General features: G+C 52.8%; 1 protein-coding gene across 7 annotated transcripts in view; it reads right to left on the reverse strand.

Moving 5' to 3' along the window:
- The window catches only part of SYT17 (synaptotagmin 17), a 59,518-nt gene that overhangs the window by 36,766 nt on the left and 3,768 nt on the right, over positions 1-18,984 (reverse strand). For 2 of the 7 annotated variants that reach the window (XM_039885440.1, XM_039885442.1), the window contains exons 2-5: positions 18,842-18,859; positions 18,030-18,178; positions 11,891-12,039; positions 10,946-11,565 (exon numbers count right to left, since the gene is read on the reverse strand). In XM_039885440.1, coding sequence (XP_039741374.1) covers positions 10,946-11,565; positions 11,891-12,039; positions 18,030-18,178; positions 18,842-18,859 — 936 coding nt within the window. Of the gene's footprint in view, positions 1-10,945; positions 11,566-11,890; positions 12,040-18,029; positions 18,179-18,841; positions 18,865-18,984 lie in introns of all 7 variants that reach the window. The other 5 variants (XM_039885443.1, XM_039885444.1, XM_039885445.1 and 2 more) reach the window with 5 other exon arrangements.

Consider the following 18,984-nt stretch of genomic DNA (forward strand, 5'->3'; position numbering starts at 1 on the left):
CAACATTACTGAGAGCACACCATGTGCCAAGCACAGAGTTCTGAGCGATTTCTTTTATTTTCCCATTTAATCTTTACTACAAAGCTCTAGGAGAGGGCCTGTTACTTTCCACATTGTACGTATGAGTAAACTGAGGCAGTGGAAGGTTAAGGGATGTGCCCGACATTACACAGAGAGCAGACGGCAGGGACAGGGGGTGCCACAAGAAGAAATATTTGGCCTTTGTCCTTGGGTCTGGCACCCAGCTCCTCAAACCCTTGGAATCTCCAGAGTGATGAGTGTCTTCTGTATGTTAATGAGAGGACAGATGGCAGGGTCCCTAGATAGTTCAAGATGGAGACTGGTCACCAGAAAAACTAAGGCATGATTAGAGGGCTGGAACTCTCAGCTCCGACTCCCATCCTCTGGGGAGCGGGGAGGAGCTGGAGGCTGAGTACAATCACCAATGGCCAATTGTGTCCACGTAATGAAACTTTCATTAAAACTCCTAAATAACAGAGCTTCTGTATGGGTGAACACATGAAGACACTGGGAGGGTGGTGTACCCAGAGAAAGGGAGCTCTGTGCCACACTCCCCTCCGCCCCCCAGTGCTTTGTCCTGTGCACCTCTTCTTTTTGGCTGTTCCTGAGTGGTGTCCTTTTTAACAAGTAGTAAGCGAAGTGCCATCCTGAGTTCTGTGAGCCATTCTAGCAAATTATGGGACCTAAGGAAGAGGTCACAAGAACTCTTGATTTATAGCTGGGTCGGTCAGAAGTATGGGTGACAATCTGGGACTTGCTACCGGCACCTTAAGCGAGGGCAAGCTTGTGGAACTGAGCCCTTACCCCGTAGGGTCTGAGCTAACTCCAGGCAGTTAGGATCAGAAGTGGGGCACCGAGTTGGTGCCTAGAGCAATGGGGGATTTGTTTGCTGTGGAGGAAAAAACCCCACACATTTGGTGTCAGAAGTGTTATGAGCGAAAGCAGATTACAGGCCATGAACCGGAAGAGGCTGATTCCGGATCGTGCGCTCTTGATAGCTATGTTCCTCGGCTTTTATCCTCACATTCTCCCACTGAAAACTGGGGCTCAGAGAAGGCAAGTGACTTTCCCGAGGTCACACAGTGAGCGTCCCCTGTGACAACACTGGCGTCCTGCCTAAATGCTCAGGAGACGTTTACTGAATGGATGAAGGTGTAATTGGTAGAGTCAGGATTCGAACTGGGATCCGTCAGACTTCAAAGCCCATAGTCCGTGCGTGGCCTAGCACGTGGTTAAGAATCTACTACATCAATCAACTGATCTCAAAAAAAAAAAAGAAAGAAAGAAAAGCACAGACTATCCCTTTCCGCTACTTTTTTTTCTTACATCTACTACCCTTAGAATCCGTCACTGTTAACAACGGCACGTCTTCTCAGTCTTGGGTCTGGGGGGCAGCTACAGGAGGTACCCGTTGTTTTCTGTCTATCTGGCGTCCCTCCTCACTTCTTCTGGTATCATGACCTCTTTGGCTGTGGTTTGGGTGGGGCTAACCTTGGGCATTTGACCCCGCCTGGCTAGAGAACCCCCTCTCCTCCCCGGCCAGGCGACTGTCTCAGAGATAGGCATGTGAGCAAACCGGCCAGCGTCCTCCCCATGCTAGGTGGGGGAGGCCCAAGATCGGTGCTCCCTGGTACTCGCTTACACTGAATAACTGCTCAAGGTCGCAGCACTGGGAGTGACCAGGCTGACTCTTGCCTGAAGATTATGGGACTGAAGGGCCATGCTCCTGACCGCCACATGGCACCACTGTCTACACGTGCCAGGCTCTGCGCTCTTAAAGCCTTACACGAACCAGCCCTCTGATTGCCCAGGAAACCTCTCTGAAGTAAATACTGCCACGGTCAGTGGTGTGCTGACCGTTTAACTCTCCAGGGGGGTGGAAAGGCCCTGATTTGTTGCATTTGGCCATTTCACACATATGGCTGATTGCAAGCTACCAACATAAAGTCAGTAACTTGTGAAATCCCTGAAGATTTAACAATCAGCAACCTGAGCCAGTACAAGCCTGCTCCAGGATACCACATGACCCCCATTTTACAGACGGAGAAACTGAGGCTTGGAGATGGTAAGTCAATCCTCCCAAGCCCGTGCCTTTAGAGGATGGCAGGGCTGGGACTTGAACCCAGCTCTGTGTGACTCCAGGGCCTGTGCTCTTAGCCACCACATATCCCTTCCCTTGTGGAGTAAAGCAGTAGGTACAGTGATAAGACCTCCCGCCTGGAAGTCAGGTGACCTAACTCTAGCCCCCTTTCTGTCACTGAACGCTGTGTGACCTTGGACAAGCCACTCGCCCTCTCTGTGCTGCCGCTTTCTCATCTATAAACTAGGCTTGGTCCAAATCATCTGGTTCCCCTTCTCGTTATAACCAGGAATCAAAAACTCGAGGCCCTCGGGGGTGGTGACAGGCTGGACCATGAATGTGGTGACAAGCCCCCTTCCACCACGTGGAGCAAAGGTGAGGCTTCAGGGAGGAAGGTCCATGGGAATCCTCCCCGGGACTTCTGGAACTTTTGGAAGAGAGGATTCCGTGCTACGTAGGTGGCCTGGCTGTCAGGAGGTAAGCCTGGGACAACCTGTGGCCGCTTTTGCTTCCACATGGGAAGGGCCTTCCTGAGAAGAAAGGGACAGAAGAAGGCGGAGCTGAGGAACACTCTGGCTGAGAAGGGTCCCCAAGACACAGTCCGAACCTGGACCCAGGGGTGTGTGGAGCCCAGACTGCCACAGACCTTCCTTTTTGGTCAGAGCGAGTTTGCGATGGGTTCCGTCAATTTTAACCAAGTTTCCTGATGAATACAGACATTTTGGGGGCCACCCGAGAAAGGACATCCCTTTATCTTGGAGTCATGCGATTCTTTTTCCTATTCCTCGATGAAAACAGCACCTCCCACACTGACGCCTATCTTGGTTTGAAATCAGCCTGTCCTTTGGCCACTCCCAAAAATCCAATCAATCTGGTGCTTCCAAGGAAAGCCACGAGCACGGCCCCCAGACTCTGACAGCTTCGTGACATACAGGCTCCCGGCGCCCGCAGAATTCCTCCTAAGGCGATGGCTCCAAAGGTGGAAGGCAACAAGATGCATACTGATACGCAACGAGGCCACGCTTATGAAAAGTACCTCATCCTGCTCAAGGTACATGGGGCGGATCCACTTACACTCTCCCCGGGCAGGACTTTCTCCGTAATAGATTGTTTCATCGCGGTTCTGAGTCCCCAGGTTCAAGTCCCCAGCCCAGGGCATGGTGCATGGTGAGTGCCAGACACGGTTATGGCTACCACCTCTGAATGTCGCTTGGTAAAGGGAACACGCACAGACTTCACTTAAGCCATGGGGCCCCGAATTCCAGATATCCAAGGTCTCAAAGGCGTTCTTTCGGGCTGAGCAAATCTCAGGTTAACGCGATTTTCTGAAACATAAATATCCAGCATCGCCATGTGCAAATATCAGTTTTGACTAAACGCGTTTGCTTCTTCTGGGCTCATAATCAAACATTCCTCCTCCGTGGGAAATCTGGCTAGGTAATAAAAGATAGTCCACCCCATGTGACTCAGAATCATCCCTGAAGAACTTCTAAGGGCCCTTAACCTGAGGCTCTGTTACACACAGTCTTGACGGCCCCCTAGCCTGGGCACTCAGGCAGCCATGCCAGCTCACCCCCAGAGCCCCTGGTGAGTAGCAGAGTCACACTTCACACCCATCTGTCTAGCTCGAATAGCCAAAGCCCGTCTGCCTTCTACCGGCCACCTGGCATTTCCCAGAACGAGGTGCACGGTTCACCAGCATCAGAATCTCCCAGCACATTCGCTCAAGTACAAGTTCACCCGAGTCTGGGGAAACTGGAATCCACGAGGCTGAGGTCTGGGAACCCCCATGGTCACGGCTCCTGGGTGACCCGACGTTTGTGAAAGTGAACAGCATGATAGCAGACGTGCCCACTCTGTCCGATGGCCTTCGTTGACAGTGCCCCCGAAGCTTGAGTTCAGAGTCTAAGGGCCGGTCCTGGCACAGAAAGCTCTTTCTCCAAACTGTCTCCGAAGCCGGCCACCTGTCCGCCTGCACCTGACACCTGGGTCCAGGCCGTCACCACCTCCCGCCTAAAAGACCGCAGCGAACGACTCCTAATGGTGCTGCCACTTCCTTGTCTCTTTCGCGACCCCCAACATTTTATTATGAACACTGGCAGATACAGAAAAGCTGAAAAGCACTGGGCGGGGAAGCCCTTTGTACGTAGATTTGACGACGAACAGTTACCGTTAGCAATTTTAAAATTAGCACTTAAAAAATACGCTGTATTCGTTTTATCGTGTATCTATTGATCTTTTTCGATCGCGTTTTAAAGTAATTTGCAGACACAGTACACGTCCCCTTACGCTTCAGCAGGCACATCATTAACCGGAATTTAATGTTTATGGCTTTTTTTTTTTTCAGATTAAATTTATATACAGTGAAATGCAGTAACGTTAAGTGTAGCAGGTGAGTCTGACAAATGCATACACCCGCGCTTCCCGAAGCCCTCACGAGGTGTGGACAGCACTGTTCGTCCGGAAACGCCTGTCCCCGTGGTCCCTTTTTCAGTCAACCCCCTTCTCCACTACGCCGGCCACAACCCGTTATGGTTTTCCACCGCAGATCAGCGTTGTCGTCTCGGACATCACATAAACGCCATCGCGGCCATGCCTTCCCCTGGGACTGGCTTCCACGTGGCACGTGTGTGACGCTCGTCCAGGCATCAGTCCTTCGTGACTTCTTGTTGCTGAATACTGTCCCATTACACGACTGTCCCTGGTCTGTCACCCTTTATTCTGCTGACGGGCACCTGGCCGCGTCCAGCGGGGCTGAGCTGCTGTGAATGTTGGTGTGCCCGTTTTGGGGAGGATGCATCGTTTTCATTTCTTTTAAACGACCGGGGAGCGGTTGCGGGGTAGAGGGCTGTTTCGTGTCACAGGAAACCAGGAGAACTCCTTCCTAAGTGGCCAGGCCACAGCATAGCCCCACGGCGCTCGGCGGTCCGGCCACTCCACACGCTCACCCACATTCGGTGCCAAGTCATTGTCGTTTTCGACACTGTGGCAGGTGGGTGTGCAGTGGTGTCTCATTGTGCTTCTAATCTGCTTTCCCCTGATGGCCAGTGACGCCGAGCACCTTCCCACGTGCTTACAGACACTTCGCACGTGTCTCGTGTCTTCTTTTGTGAGGGGTCTGTTCGAAACGGCTGCCCGTTTTTAAATTGGGGTTCGTCTTTTACTCTGAGTTGTTGGAGTTCTCTATATATTTTGGATAGAAGTACCTTGCCCCCCAGGATTTTCTCTCCGGAGAAGCCTGACTGGGCTGGCCCCTCCTTCTCAAAACTCTCCAGGGCTCCCTGTCACACTTAGGAATAAAATCAGAGTCCTTACCTCAGCCTACGAGATCGACGTGAGATGACCTCTTACAGCAACTCAACCTCCCCTCCAACTACTCACCTCTCGCTCACTCTACTCCCGCCATCAACACGCTGCCTCCCCCTGCCGCAGGGCCTTTGCACCTCCTGGACTCGTGGCATGCTCTTCCCGCAGACACCCTCCAGGCTCCCTTCCTCCCTCCATACAGCTCTCTACTCGAACGTCGTCTCTTCACCCATCCACGTCGCTTCTCCCCTCTCGCCAGCCAGCCAGCCCTCCCTAGCCCCTGATCCTGCTTTATTTTTCCTCTCGACGCAGACTCACCAACGTGGCATCATCAACACGCTGCTGGGCCCACCAAAGACACTAACTTATAGCTGTATTAGTGGCTCCAGCCCCCGAAACGTGATAAGCGCCTAACACGTAATCAGTGACTAAAAAGAATCAATATTTTTACATGTACAATATTTTTATCATATGTTTACTGTGTATAATATATTTATAATTTTCCCTAATTCTGGGGACCTTCACTTCCAGAAGCGACGTTCTCCAGAGAAGGTTTTCTGTCTCTACAATGCGCTGCAAGCGGGGGGCAGGTAGTAGGTATGATGCCTCCTCTTGACGTGAGCAAACCAAGGCCCATAAGCTGACATGACTCCAGCCACCACCGACCCAGTCAAAGGGCTGGGACAGGAACTCTGGTCCTTCCTAATGCTGTGAGGTGCCCACATGTCCCCGGGACATCTAATCTCTCCCTCGCCACTTCCTTCCCAAAGCCACATAATCTCAACAGAAAACGAGCTGCCTTCATCCTGGATATTTTTCTGGCTCAAAAACAGAGTTGACTGAAAAAATACTTATACGCCCATGTTCACAGCAGCATCATTATTCAGAACCACAGAAAGGTGGGAGCCGCCCAAGTGTCCATCGACGGGTGAATGAACAGACAGACAAAACATGGTCTGTGCACACAATGGAATATTACTCAGCCTTCAAAAGGAGGGAAATCCTGTTGCATGCTCCCACATGGACGAACCTGGAAGACGTTATGCTACGTGAAATAAGCCAGTCACCAAAACACAAATACTGTGTGATTCCACTACAGAGGTACCCACAGGAGTCAAATTTATAGAGACGCAAAGTAGAGTGGTGGCTGCCAGGGGCAGGGACAGGAGAAATGGGAGCTAGTGTTAACGGGGACAGAGTCTCGGTTTGGGCTGAAGCCTTCTGGAGATGGTGGTGATGGTCGCACCACCATGTGACTGTATTTAACGCCACTGAACTGTACCCTTAAAACTGGTAAGGGGGTAAATTTTATGTGCATTTTACAATTACTAATAAGTTTTTTAAAAAGAGTTGAGCCTACAAGGATTTCACCTCCAAATGGCCGAGCGCCAACCCACTGCAGTCCGCGGGATGAGCAGAATTAACCTGAGCGACCAGCGTAACGTCACACCCGTCGATCGCCTGCACATCTTCCTACTTCTATGTCTTCATTTTCATTACCGTTTAGCCAAACCTTATCGACGAGACCAAAAAAATCTGCCGTACCCGCATTAGCTGCTAATTTCCTGAATGCCAAGATCAAAGACGCAGTATTCAAAGGAACGAGCTGGCTGGGACGTTCCTGCCTGAGCTGGAGGGTGCCGGAGGGTGCCGGAGGGTGCCGGCGTGCCGGCCCCCAGCCAGGGGTCCCCAAGGCAGAGCATCAGAACGTGACCCCGCGTGCCAGGGAGTCGGGCTGAGGGTGACAGCCTGCCCAGCCCTGGCCCGCACCCCACTGCTCACTGCACCTCCCCCGACTCGACTCGCCCACCAGCTGCGCTGGAGAAGGTCAGCGAGGACAGCCATTCTCACGGCCTCAGGTACCGTGCGGGGACCCTGTTCTCTGTCCCCAGGACGGGCCTATTTTGCTTGATGTGGAATTCTGTTCAGAACCAATAGCTCCTTTCCCACACGGGGAATGAAAAGCACAGCAGCTGCCTGGATGTCCGCTCCTCGCGGCCTCCATCAAGCATCTTTCCCTGAAAAGCCCTCGTCGCCCTTCCGGGACCTGCCCCTGTCATCCCGCCCGTCACGGCGGAGCCTGCTGCTGTCCCCACAACTCCCATTCTCCCGCAGCAGACTTTCTAACCCTCCCTCGGCACTACTGACTTTGGGACTGACCGTTCCTCGTCGTGGGGCTGTCCTGGGCATGCAGGACGTTCAGCAGCATCCCTGGTCTCGACCCGGTAGCACCTCCCACCCTCCAAACCCAGAACGTGGCCCAGCACTGCTACACCTCCCGAGGGAAAACTGTCCCCCTCCACAAACTGTTCATACGATGGGAGCGTTAGGGAGGCCCCCGACTGCCCAGCTGCAAATCAGATCGCCCGGTCCGACTCACGGCCAGTGACCGGCTCCCACGCTGACGGAGTACAATGGCCAGTTCCCTGGTCTGAAGGAAGAGCCGCACGTCAGCGCAGCCACGGTCCAGAGTCCCCTCGCCGCCCCAGACCTGGTGAGGCCAGGCCTTACCTGGCGAGACATCTGCACCTGGCTGTCACCCTTTACCCAGACTGCCTTCCTCCCCACCCTGCAGCATTTTCTCCTGTGTGGACTGAATTGTGTCCCCAAAAGATGACGGTGACCTTATCTGGAAACAGGGTCGTTTGTGGATGTGATTATTGAAGATGAGGTCATGCTGACTACAGTGGGACCCTAATCTAATACGACTGTTGTCTTTATAAAAGGAGAAGTGACACACACACACACACGCACACACACACACACACACACACAGAGGTGGCCATGTGATGCCACAGGCAGAGCTCAAAGTGATGCGGCTTCAAGCCAAGGAGCGCCAAGGACTGCTGGCACCCCCAGAAGCCAGGAAGAGGCAGGAAGGGTCCCCCTACAGATTTCAGAGGGAGCACAGCCCTGCCGACACCTCATTCTTAAATTTCTAGCTTCCGGACTGTGAGACAACACATTTTGGAGTTTTAAGCTACCCACAGCAGCCCTGGGGAACTGGTCCACGCCCAACCCCTAACTCAAGCTCTGCTTCCAGGGGACCCAACCACAGCTGTGGGCCTTCCCACTCAAAGCATCGACACCAGCAGCTTGAGATGGGAGGGAGACAGGAGCCCATTCTCCCCTAAAAGTTTCCGTGAGACTCTTTGTCCAAGAAGAAAGAAGAAAGGAAGGAGAGAAGGAGGGAAAAGGAAAAAAAAGACATTCGCTTTGAGGAACCCCTTCCTTCCTTCCTTCCTTCCTTCCTTCCTTCCTTCTTCCTTCCTTTCCTTCCTTCTTCCTTCCTTCCTTCCTTCCTTCCTTCCTCCTCTCCCCTCCCCCTCTCCCTCCTTCCTTCTTCCTTCCTTCTTTCCATCCATCCACCCTCCTCCTCCCTCCCTCCCCTCCCTCCCCTCCATCCTTTTTATTCCTTCGACAACTATTACTACTCCACGCCAGACACTGCTCTAGGGATGGGGGATAGTAAATGAACAAAACAGAAAGAACGTTCACCCTCATGGGGTTTATATACTAGCAGGGGAGACAGACCCTAAAATGTACAGTCAATGCGATGATCATAAGTGCCATAGGGAAAAATACAGCAGGAGAAGGGGATATGGGATGCCCAGGGTGGTAGCCACATAAACAGGGTGATGCAGTGGACGCTGCCCCTGGTGTCAGCTGCCGATGCTCCCACAGTCCCGCTTGCTGTGGTCTCAGCTCAGGCAGGTGGCAGGCAGCACACCTGGCCTCTTTCTCTTTCCTGCCCCAGCCCTTCCATTAGGTTGTGGCGGCCCCTCGGCCAGTGTGCAAGGGCAAAGTCCACGACCACCCCACTGCCAGAAAGGCAACTTCAAGAACTACCCTTGACCATGGATGGCCCTTCCTTCCCGTGTCCTCTTCCTCACCCCTCACGCCTGCTTCCTGGGGTCACCTCCTATGGCAACCTGTGTCCAGGCCCTTCAGCTTAGAGCTAAAGGGAGCAAGGTGTGGGCTGTCCAGGATCCTCCACAGATGTGACGCATGGCGCTGGGCCACATAGAATTTTGTCGAGTGGGTCTCCCTCTTTCAACTCTTAAGTTTCTTGATAGTTGAAAACCCAGGGATATCGAATATTAAGGAGGAGGCGTGGAAAGTATGCAATATACCCTGATCACGTGACAGGAAGGAGGACTTGGGGTCACGGCAGACACTGCCGACACCTGGCCCACCATCTCCTGGCCCTGAGCACTTCCGCACTCACGGGCCTGTGTCCAGCTGCCAGCAAATGTACCGTCTGCGTCTGCGGCTATCAAAGGTCTTTTTACCTGCAGCGTAACAGGCCAGAAATGCCACAGAATGACCCCCCGTCCCCAGACGCCCCTCATTCGATGGCTGATAGGAGCGGTGTATAAACACCCCAGCTGGGCTCTAAGGCGTGTGTCTGACGCCGGCTCCCCAGGTTTCGGCTCCAGTTACCCACAGTGGTACCGGCCCAATGAGGAATCTTTTCTGTGACTGTCTCACTTTCTCTTCGTGTTTCCTCCCAGCGTCACCTCCCTAACGAGTGGCTTCCCTTGTCTTGGGGTCTTCTCAGGGAATCCAAACCAAGAGACAGATAAATCTGCTGTCTTTGAAGCAGGTAGACACACACGCACACACACACACACACACACACACACACACACACACTCTCTCTCTCTCTCTCTCACAGTGGGACGGCCCCTCCAGTCCTCAACCTGCACCCCAAATGTGCTTCTGGATCACCAAATCCACGGCCAGCAGAGCTCAGCTCTGAGAAGCACCTTGGTGGGTTTGACGCAAAGGGGCCCCGCCTACATCACACAGGAGCATTGTCCCCAGCGGGGACAGGCCAGTCCACCTCTAAGGGCTGGGTCTTTTCCTTCCCTCGGGCTCCCGCAGCCCCGTACCCACGGCGGGTGCCGAATTGTCCTCCTGCCCCCGGAATGCCCAGTGGAGGGGCCTGGTCCCCGGCTGCCTCCCCAAGGGGCCACCTGCGTGTCCCTGGGCTGGAAGGGGCACGGAAGCCGAGCTCACACTCTGCCTGAAGAACATCCATCTATCATCCTGTTCTTCGGTCCTCATTTTATTTCTCCCAAACCAATTTCTGAAAGTCAAAATGACTGATCGCTTCCTACCCTGGACAATCATCCTCCTTATTAAATAACCTGGCATCAACGACCAAAGAGCCCCCAGGTGGCGGTGATTACATGAATCTCTATGTGTGATACAATTTCCCAGAACGCCACACACACACACACACGCACGCACGCACGCACGCACGCACATGTACGCGCGCGCGAAAACTCGGCCAGGTCTGCCGTTCACCTGCCCGCACCAGCTCCCCAGCGTTGCGGGCACGCTCCGGCTGCGACTTCTCGTGAGTCGAAAGCTACTTCCAAATAAGGCTTTTACAAATGTGGAAAGAAAATAAATAATAAAATCCCAACGTTTATTTAAAAAACAACAACAACAACAACAACAACAAAAACCAAAAAAGCCGCTTCCCGCTCCCGCTCCGCCCCGCCCCCGCGACCCGCGAGCGCCCCCTACCTGCGAGCTGGGGATCAGCGCCTTCCACCAGTGCCCGCCCTTGACCAGGTCGACCTCGCACAGCGGCACGGCCACCTTGCCGATGACGCAGTGGCGCGAGAACTTGTCGAAGTCCAGCACGGTGAGCAGCAGGGTCCGGCGCTGCGCCTCCAGGAAGGGGATCTCGAAGGTGTAGCGCTCCTCGAACACCGGCCTCTGCGTCTTGCGCTTGACCGCCGTCTGCTTGGAGTTCTTCTGGTCCGGCAGGAGGCAGACCTTGACGTAGGGGTTGGAGTGCGCCAGGTCCTGGCGCGCGCCGTCCTGGGCGATGGGGGGCGGCAGGTCGCGGGCCTCGATCACGCGCACCGTCAGGTGGTTGTGCAGCAGGTCGTACTGCGTGCTGAAGTGCAGCATGCCCAGCTGGTACTTGGACGAGATCTCCTCGTCCGTCAGGAAGTCCACGTCGTCGCTGCCGCCGTCCAGCGAGTACAGCCGGGGCTCGAACTTGCGGAAATAGTCGTCGGGGGTGTAGGTCCGTCTGAGCACCGAGGGCTGGATGGGCTCTTTTTTGGCGCCCAGGACGCCAAACTCGATGGGTTTGATGTCGATGAGCGGGGAGCTGGGTCGTCTGGCCTCCAGACCTAAACGGCCACCAGAAATAACAATGAACACGGACAGCCACGCAAGCGACAGGACCCCGGCCACTTCCAGGGCGGGCAACATGCCACAGATTCTCACACCGGCTACTCTGCTTCACTGCGCCCTGTCGCCTGAACTGTCATCCTGCTCTGTGCTCTCCCTAGGGATGACCCTGTCCTTCACATCTTTCCTTGAGGGTGCAGAGCAGCTCCTCCTCTGTCCTGGGGACCTGGCTAATGGGATTTTCATTCATGGACTCTGAACAGAGGCTGGGCGCACAGCATTGCTGGGGCAGGGACCCCAGACAGTCGCTGCGGAGATGCTTACTGGAAATCCTCCGGGTCAGGCTGTACGTAGACTTAGATGTGTCTGAGGACGAGCATCTCCGATCTGGGGAGTTGGTACGTGGGGTCAGCGGGACGTCACTGACTGTGTGGACAGAGTCCCCATCCTTGTCACTGCCCCGGCTGGCCATCCTATGGGAGAGAAGAGGTCTCAAACGGTTGTCGAAGAACCCCCAGAGACTGGCATCTTTGTCCCTGAGAGCAGTGGTCCCCAATCTTTTTGGCACCAGGGACCGGTGCTCCTATGAGAATCTAACGCCTGATGATCTGAGGCGGAGCTGAGGCGGTGATGCCAGCGCTGGGGAGCGGCTGCAAAGACAGATGAAGCTTTGCTCGCCCGCTGCTCACCTCTTGCTTTGCAGCCTAGTTCCCAACAGGCTGCGGACCGGTACCAATTGGGGACCCCTTCCTAGGAGGACAGGCCCATGACAAAACAGCTCTTTAACCCAGTTTACGCAACTTGGAATAATGCAAATTTGAAATAGTGCGGTAGCCTGAAACTCTCAGAAACGTATTGCTTTTTTGTACAAAATGTGAAATGCTATGAATGAATAGTTTCCAATTTAGAACAATCTGTCAAGAATTCGCATAATTTCAAAGCGAGGCCTGAGGGGAGGGATGCGAACGCTTATTCAGGATATTGCCACACGGGGGCGCCACTCTGGTTGAGTCAAGAGGAAACCTGTCGATCTTCAGTCTGGAAGGGACCATGTGGCTGTTTAAATGCATCCCAACTTTTCCAAGTGGCTTTTGGTGAGAAATGCCCTGCTATTTCAGCAGTCGCTGTGTCCATAATTTAACACCTTTCAAAAATATCCTATAACGATGTCACTCCAGGGTCGAGTGGCAGTGCCATGGCTACAAAATGGCCCTGAGAGTCAACGATTTCAGAACAACAGCTCGATGTGAAGAAAGAGCTACGAATTAGCAGCGGGCACAAGCCACCGTGCTACCAGTGAGGATGAGAAATGCACAAATGAAAAGCTTTGGTCGCGGGGTGGGGAGCTACGAGGCAGTAAATAAGAGCCCAACCTTCGGTGTGAACCCTGGCTGGGGGACCTGGAGCAAGTCCCTTCCTCTCTGTGCCTCCTTCTCCCCGTCTGTAAAATGGGAACGACCGTAGTACCCACCTCACGCGCTCGCTGCGAGCACTGAATACATTCACATGCGTAAAAAGCTGAGTCAGTGCTTGGTTTGCCGTAGGCAGGTGCTCAATACGTTTCCGCTCGTATCATTACAGCTCTAAGGTTCCCCCAGTATTTATAAAGCTAGGTCAGGATGCTGGGGGGAGGGGAGAGGAGGAGACAAAAGCTGGCAAAGTGGCCGTGAGATGGATGCTGCTAATACCACGCCCCTAAGGTATCACAGCTGTAGACTGATACGTGCTGAGACTGCATCCCCCTGAATTGACATTTAAGCCTGTGGGGAAACTAGTCATGAAAAATGCCAAGTTTCAAATTCTATGAGGTCTTGCGATGCAGCCTGCGCATGAAGCAAGATGGATCTGGTGTTCTTCCGAAGCAATGGAAGGGTCAGAGCGAGGACAAGGCCGGTCGCATTACAAAGGGGGGAAACTCGCAGGCCTTGCCTGCCTCCTGCTTCTGGTGTGCAGGTGAGTGTAGCAGAGGAAATGGGGGAGGGGAGGAGAGGGCACCGAAATGGGATCGCAGTGTGTGTCGATGATCGCTCGAGCTCTCCCTAAACCGAAAGGTGCAGCATCTTCCAAAGAAGACGGATCCAAGACACTGGCCACTGGGGCATGTCCACCCGCACGGTTGTCTCCCGCAGTCACCTCCGCCTGTGAAGTCCCATCCAGGCTTCGAGGATCAGCTGGAACACCACTGCCCCATGAAGCCCGGGATGAGTCCTCTCAGACAGTGCCGGCATCTGCCTGGGCCACCCCTGCCTCCTCTGCAACCAGGCTCCCGACCCTTCCTGCACCACGCCGAGCCACGCTGCTCCTCTGCCTGGCGCTCTTCCGGTCAGCACCTGTTTGGTTCCTTCTCATCATTCAGCTCTCAGCTTCAACAGCACCTCCCCAGAAAGGCCCCGACTCATCCCCCTAACCTCCTCCCGCCCCCAACAGCCCTTATCACTGTACCTTCTTTTTCTGCCTTGTCAACTCTGCACATAACTCATCTCTAGTCGGGGCCTGCTTGCTTCTCCTCGCCATCTGACGCCAAGCCGCAGCTCACGGGCAATGACAGTGCCTTTCCTAGTCACCACTGCCAACCTTGCCCCAGTATACCACGTTTATCTCCTCAGTGAATGAATGAATGAATGAATGAAGACACCTTTCTTGCGGTTCTCATCTGATTTATCTTGGGTCATAATGATCTGAGTGTACGTTTTGTCACCCCTCCCATACCAAGGTACACTTAATGGTGAGATGTGTACTTACTATGAGCAGAGGTACCAGGTGTTGAGTACCTACTATGTGCCAAGTACTGTGCGAAATGCTCTGTATGAGCCATCACATTTCACCCTTAAGACAATCCAGGAGTTAGTTACTAACAGTCCCCGCTCCCTTCACAGGTGGAGACATCGAAGCCCTGGGTGGGGTGGGGAGGATGGATAATTAATTGGCATCACTGTTACAGGGCTGAGCCCCAGCTGAGTCGAGCAGTGCCAGACTCTGGGTCGGAGCTCCACATTTCTGAGCTGGGCATCCCCTGCGAGGCCTCTGGAGCTTTGTACACAGTAGGCACTCAATACGTGCTTGTTGGACAAACGAACACCCTGACTTTAATTCACTCTGCAGTGAGGGTCTTTCTGGCATTGCCCCAAAAGGAGCCAGTCAGATTATACAGCTTTCCTGACCCTCACCAGGCCAGCCCAGCAGAGGAAGGCTAGGGACCTACATGACAGAACCCTATGTGGCAATGGTGCTCCCCAAAATCACACACAAAAAGGGCCAGCTTATCTGCCGGCCGGATGAGAAGTATGGCCTGTGGTTCTTGGCTCAAATGTCACAGTAGGAACAGCGCTGCGAAGCCCGTGCATCTGACATTTCTCCTCCCTGCCTGTTTGATAACATGCAACTGCCCACGTGGTAAATAAATCTGGGGAAAGCACAAGCTGTCAATTCGCTTTCCGAAGGGTTTAACCCGCCTCCCCTTTACCGGTTTCTCCTAACATTTTACGTCACGTTGAGTGCCAAAAATGCACTAAGCGCCGCCCAGGATTCAAGGAACACCTGGGCCGTCCTGGGAGGCACGCGGTCAGGCTGCAGACTGCACGACTCCAGGTGGAGCCACTGGCAATAACCGCCCAGTGCACGGCGTCTCCCGCAGCTGTGTGCCGCCAGCTCTGCAGAGACGTTTCCAGCCCACTCCTCTGCTCCCGGCGAAACCAAAAGAAGCTTCTCCCAGAAGGTCGCACCCCTTGCCCCCAGAAGAAGTCCCCTGCTAGCACGAAGGGTCAGCAGCCTGGTCAAAGCACTCTGTCCTCCTACTCAGTAGCCGTGCATCTGGAACACTCACCACCTGGGTCCCTGGGGGCAAAGAGACACCCAAACTGTGATTTTCAGTGTTCATCGGGGTCTCCACGGGGTAGGAAGAAAATCCGAATTCCTTAAGCTGGCATTCAAGACCCTACCTGATCTGAACCTGCAGGTTCGCTTTCTAAGATCCCCCCAACCTTTCCGAGACGTCATGTCTGCTTGTCGGCTTTGTCTGCCCTGGATCCAGTCACAACACCCAAACTGTCTGCTACAAAGTCAGCACACTGCGGGGCCACATGGCTGCCTGATTTCTGTAGATGGAGCGTCACTGGAACACAGCCACGTCCATTCGTTAACGTACTGTCTATGGCTGCTTCAGTGCCGCGATGACAGATGTGAGTAGTCGCAATAGAGACTAAGCCTGTGAGGCTGAAACATTTCATCTCTCTGGCCCTTTATGGGAAAAGTGTGCCAAGCCCTGTCCTACTAGCTTAGTTCCTGTGTTGCAGGTGGGAATGACCCCTTCTCTGCTTCCAGGATGACCAGGCAATCCAGGCACAGTCCTAGCATCATTTCCTCCAAGGAAAAGTGATTGGATCTAGCGACCGACTCATTTACACCAAGCCAGGGCAGTGAGACCCTCTCCTGGTGTTTTTGCTGCCGTTAAGAATGAAGCGAAGAAGAAATCGAGCTTAAAAATGAGAAAGAAACAGAAAGAAAAGAGAGAAAGCACATGAGTGCATACCCACAGAATTATTTGAGCCGCTGGATCCAGCTCTGCCTGAAGCCATTTCCCCTGGATTTTCCCATAAATCAACTCTATGCAGGGCTGTCATACGCATATGCAGGGTATAAATGAACAGTTCTCGGGGTGACTGGATTTAGGGACCCGCCTTATCTCCTATAGTATACTTTAAGTCCCTGGAGTATAGTAACAGGACTCTTTCTAGCCTTGGGCATCCCACAGTGACTGCAGGGCATACTCAGAAATAACTAGCAAAGAAACCGAGATGAACTTTTCAGAGGGATGATTGGCACTTTCAGGATTCAATTTCTGCCTGTAGGTTAGTCAGTTGGTCAACAACTAGTTTTTTGAAATGAACAAGACAGGGGGGGAAAAAAAAACCCAAAACCCTACCCTCATAGAGTTGGCATTCTCGTGAGCATGGCTTTAAAGAACCTGGCTATGCCAACCTCTGTCACACAGGGCACTGGGAAACGGACATGATTTCTTGATTAATGAGTTGGATTCACCAAACACCTCGACTCTACCCACACCTGCAGGATTCAGGCTGCGACCTACGAATAATGGAGGAGTTCCTTAACATCACCTTTACGTCAGTTTAAAGAATCTCTCTCAATACCTTATAGTGATAGGTATGAATGCTTACTACCATTTTATGCATATCCCATGACTCTTAATAACAACCCTATAAAATAAGTTCTATCACTGTTCCTACTTTGCAGAGGAGGGAAATCGAGACCAAAACGGTAAAAAGCATCACTTACATTTAGGACTGCCAACCACACGGCAAGCAAGTCCCTTTCCATACACTAATTCGTACAAGCACCACGACAACCTTATGAGATCCACGCTATTATTTTTATCATCTCCATTGTACAGATGGGGAATCAAGGCCCAGAGAGACCAAGCAACCAGCCTAAGGTCACAGAACTAGAAAAAAGTAGGAGAAATAGGATGTGAACTCACAGAGCCTGACATAGAACCATCTTGTTATGGAAATATTCAATACTTGCTTCTAGGAAGAGAAAACGAGAAGACTGAGGCATGACCTCCAATATGGAGGGAAAGATGGGGTACCATAGGCTTCTGGCATCTCAGCCCAAGTATTTAGCTGAGACAGCACTGGGTCCCCACGGAGGCTCCAGCTGCGGGCCCTGGCAGTCTCGTTCCCTCCCTGGGCCTCCCGCTCTACACCACGAGAAGCTGAACTCGATGGTCCCCAGGCCCGCCAGCCTCAACCCAGACTCTCTGGCCATGTTCCCCTGCCAGCCACAGAGAGAGGTGGACCAGACACGTGGCTGAGAAGCTTCAAAACTGCGTTCCCAAAATATCCGAGCGACTGGCAGATGGAGATGTTGTATGCGGGCGCGGGAGGAGAACGAATTGGAAATAAAATGAAAGATGCCAGAGAGAACATAAACAGCGTTGGGGGACAGGATGGAGCCTGGAGGTGCTTTCGGCTCTCCAATTTCTGAAGCCCTTGGTCAGACCAACCAAGATGCACTTGGTTACTCATCCCGTTCACCTATCCATGCAACGAATATTTACTACGTGCCAACGACTGGGTCAGGTAGGTGCTAGGACAATCTGTCACGCCGACTTGGATGGAAACCTTTGGAATTTGTACATCCCTTGAAGGATATAGATGCTCACAGCTCTCTTTTTCCTCTTAGAACGGCACTCGCCGTGATTAAAAGGGCCCACATGCTTAGCATTACACAGTTCACATCTCAGAAGACGTGAAACAGGCTGAACTGAAAAGCCCACTGCCAGCTGGTCGCACCGGCTTGCCAAACAAAAGGAGAGGCACAAAGCATGTCCTCATCTTTCATACCCCGAACAGTCCTTCCTGTGGCCCGGACCCCTCTCTTAGAAACTGAGAGAGAAAAAAAGGTCTTAAGACGACTTTCAAGGAAGTTCAAGCAGTTTACTTACAGCCAGGGAGGAGTCTGGGCAGGGAAAGGTCCCAGAATTTCCACTTCATCCTCACTCGACTGGCAACAGCTGGACTCGTAGCACTTCTGACAGCAGTGCCTGCAAGTCCATCTGCACAGCAGCAGATCGGAGATTCTAGAAAGAAAACCCTGAGGCCATTGTGGGAGGTGGGCAGTGGAGGGGGGCGGGGGAGAGGGGATGCGGGAAGGGTGGAGAGGAGGAAGAGGAAAAACACCCGAATTACAAGCAGCCCATCCCTGGTGAGAAATGACATTCAAAGTCTGTCTCTGCTGTGAACGCTTGGAACAAAATGTTTTCCACTTCTGTTTACTAACTGCAGGCGCAAACGACAGCAAACACCACCTCGCCGGAGCCGTTAATAGCAAGCAAAACATTTGCAGGTAGTTTTGTAGTTTATGGGGAACTCTTTCTTGACATGTGGGTGGTGTACGCAACGTCGTGAGGGCTATACAGTATGTTCCCGAAAACACAATGAATGTTATTGTCTTCTTGAAAGCAAAGCAAAAATATATATAAAAAATATCTCAGTGACATGAACATAAACAGAGAAAATCAGACGGAATAAGTAGGGGGTTGTGTGTGTGTGTGGGGGGAATCTATCTTGTCAACTTAGCGTCTTTTCGCCAGGATCTCCCTCCCACAGAAAGGCTTCGAAACTGTGCCGTTATCGACATCCGGTTATTGTTTAATATTCAGAATTCCCCACAGCCTCACATAAGACTCCACAACGAAAGGCAAGCGTTCGTTTCTTGATTAGAAGCCAGACCAAATGATTCATTGAATTAACCCACCTCGTTTAAAGGTTCCAACTGCCCTTTTAGAGATCCACGATGAGGCCACGGGGTGGAGGGGGTGAGGGGGTGACAAAGAGAGAGAGACAAGACCAGTTTAGCAATATTCCAGCAACTCCAAAGAAGACCAAAAAAAAAAAAAA

Source organism: Pteropus medius, unplaced genomic scaffold (assembly GCF_902729225.1).
Source record: "Pteropus medius unplaced genomic scaffold, Ma_sr-lr_union100, whole genome shotgun sequence".
NCBI classification, from domain to species: domain Eukaryota; kingdom Metazoa; phylum Chordata; class Mammalia; order Chiroptera; family Pteropodidae; genus Pteropus; species Pteropus medius.